At 42.1% G+C, this 2,777-nt stretch overlaps 1 protein-coding gene across 1 annotated transcript; it reads left to right on the forward strand.

Moving 5' to 3' along the window:
• The first annotated feature begins 518 nt into the window (after positions 1 to 518).
• LOC138666698 (reticulon-4 receptor-like 2) lies at positions 519 to 1,653 on the forward strand. The gene has a single exon (XM_069754883.1). It carries the CDS (start codon positions 583 to 585, stop codon positions 1,651 to 1,653), a length of 1,071 nt encoding a protein of 356 aa, XP_069610984.1. The 5' UTR covers positions 519 to 582.
• Positions 1,654 to 2,777: the final 1,124 nt, after the last annotated feature.

Below are 2,777 nucleotides of genomic sequence, written 5' to 3' on the forward strand. Positions count from 1 at the left end.
GAGTTATTTTTGATCCCAGTAGTTGACTAGGGGACCTGGCAATGTACTCGACAGTGCCCGCTTAACCAGAGGTATGGAGTGCTCAAAGAATCTGTGCTTTAATATTACGAAGAATGTTGTCACAGTGGTAAAGGGGTCTTCTGGTTTACAGAAACAGTTCTAAAATACCCTATTAGGAAATTCTAGGTTAATTGATGAGGACCCTACATTAATCAGAGCATGCAGTGCTAATTCTACTGTCAAATGCAATTGAATTTGAAATATAAACTCCTGACGGAGCTTTAGTTCAGTTCCGCAAAACCAGCGCCACTCACACAATGCCCCCATAACAGTGCCATCACACATTGCTGGATTTGATTGTTGTATGCACCAAGATGCATCAAAACATTTCACAATAACTTGTCGGGAACTCCCTATTACTGTATTTAGTTATAATGCTTGAGTTACTGCATATAATAATAAGTAAAAGGGCTACATGTATTTTATGTTTTATCTACAGAGCACAAGGAAGACGACATCGGGTCATTATAGTCTACTACATAAAGAACTATGACAAGATAAAGCGTAAAAACAATCCTGAAGATGTGCCCCATGGCAGCACTGTTGACCCTCTTAGTCCTGCTTTGTGCATCACATGCCAATCCCTCCCAATTCTGTCCTCTATCTTGCCTCTGCTATGACTCCTCTAACCTAGTGGAATGTAGAGGACAAGAACTCCTCATAGTACCTCATAATCTTCCTCACAGTACCTGGATGCTGGACCTTCGCCACAACAACCTTAGCCGCCTTGAACCTGCCTCATTCCAGTCCTTGTGGTCCCTTCGCATTCTTCTTCTATCTGACAACCAGATCGAAGTTGTTATAGCAAGATCATTTCGCTCTCTTGGCTTCCTGGAACGGTTGGACCTTTCTAACAATCTTCTCAGCAGCCTTCCTCATGACTTCTCCAGAGGGTTGGGTTCCTTGAGAGAACTAAGAGTTCCTTCAAATAGGTTGACTGCCTTGAATTATGAAAGTCTAAGACACATGGAAAGTCTGGAGAAACTGGACCTGAGCAAAAACTATCTGAGTTCTATAGAACAGGGGGCCTTTCGTGGACTTTCCAGGCTACGACACCTTCACCTGCAGTCCAACCTTTTAGATTCAGTAAGAGGTGGATATTTCTTCATGCTGCAGAACCTAGAACTCCTTGATCTGTCAGACAACAATATCAGTAGCATAGCTGTAGAATCCTTCACCTCTCTGCACTCCCTCCGTCTTTTGTCTCTCTCAGACAACCAGTTAAGTCATCTAAAGTTCAAGACGTTCCTCAATCTCCAAACCCCCAGCACTCACATCCAAGTATCTGGCAACCCATGGATATGTGACTGTGACTTGCAGAGAGTGTTTGGAAAGATAACCAGTGTGAGGCATCTTCACATAGATGACTATGACAACCTTACTTGTGCAGGGCCACCACAACTCTCTGGTGCTGCCCTGGTGTCGGTGGACAACCAGCTATGTGTAGCAGAGACAGCTACAGTGCTGGTGATCACAATAACTGTTTTAGTTACTGTCATTGCAGCAATTGTAATGGCTGAGAGGAACCGTAAGAAGAATCAAGAGAAAAATTGGAATGAGCCAGACGGTCCCTTTGAAACGCAAGACAAGTGAGATGTATAACCTTAAAGGAGAGCTTACATGATTGTGTAAGGTGTACCACCATTTTGAACTTACTATGGCTGATCATGGCAGCAACAGAGCAAATTGGGGCTCATGTAGGATTTATGAAGTACACCAAGAGTAAACATTTCATAAAATATAATGAATTCTAAGGCATCAAGGTTGGAAAAACATAGGTGTCTTGCTCCGGTGCTACTCTTGTCCATGGGCTGTGTCTGGTATTGCAGCTGCCATTACTTTAATATGAAGAGGTCTAAGCAGCAATGCACAGGTTAACTGCAACAGTGGTGCTCTTAACTTTAATTGTGGTGAGGAAATGTTAATGAACTTCAAGGTGACTATGGTTTGCAAATCAAAATATTCATGGTGTTCAAGGTATTCATGAAGAAAAAGGAAATGAAGGCAGAGCTCTCCTTTAAGGCACCACATGGTGAAATAAGTATTGAGCATGTCACCAATTTTCTAAGTAAATATATTTCTGATACTACTGACATGAAATTCTCACCAGGTAACAACCCATCCAATCCACACAGGCAAATAAAGCAAACCAAAGATGTCCAGAAATTATGTGTAAGGCCGCCGTCACACTAGCAGTATTTGGTCAGTATTTTACATAAGTACGGTGACGTGATTTTGGCCCATTCTACCACACAATCTTCAAGTGTCACGTGGGCTCCTAATATGAACTCTGAGATTTAATTCCTTCCATAAATTTTCTATTAGCTTCAGGTCAAGTGATTGGCTGGGCCATTCTACCAGCTTTATTTTATTTCTCTGAAACCAATTGAAAGTGTCCTTGGCTGTGTGTTTGGGATCATTGTCTTGCTGAAATATCCACTCATCCTCATCATTCTGGTAGATGGCAGCAGATTTTTTAGCAAGAATGCCTCAGTACATTTGTCCATTCATCTTTCCTTCATATGAAATTTGCCAGTGCCGTCTTCTGAAAAACAGCCTCACACTGTGATGTTCCCATCTCCAAACCTCACTATTGGTATGGTGTTTTGGGGTGATATGCAGTGCTTTTTGGCCTCTGAACATGGTGTGTATTATGGCATCCAAAGAGTTACATTTTGGTCCTATCTAACAAGACTATGTTCCCCCAGTATGTCACA

This window comes from Ranitomeya imitator, chromosome 2 (genome assembly GCF_032444005.1).
Source record: "Ranitomeya imitator isolate aRanImi1 chromosome 2, aRanImi1.pri, whole genome shotgun sequence".
Lineage (NCBI taxonomy): Eukaryota > Metazoa > Chordata > Amphibia > Anura > Dendrobatidae > Ranitomeya > Ranitomeya imitator.

Excerpts from the sequence above, each read along its gene's own strand:
- LOC138666698 (XM_069754883.1), top strand. The coding sequence starts at position 583 with ATGTGCCCCATGGCAGCACTGTTGACCCTCTTAGTCCTGCTTTGTGCA.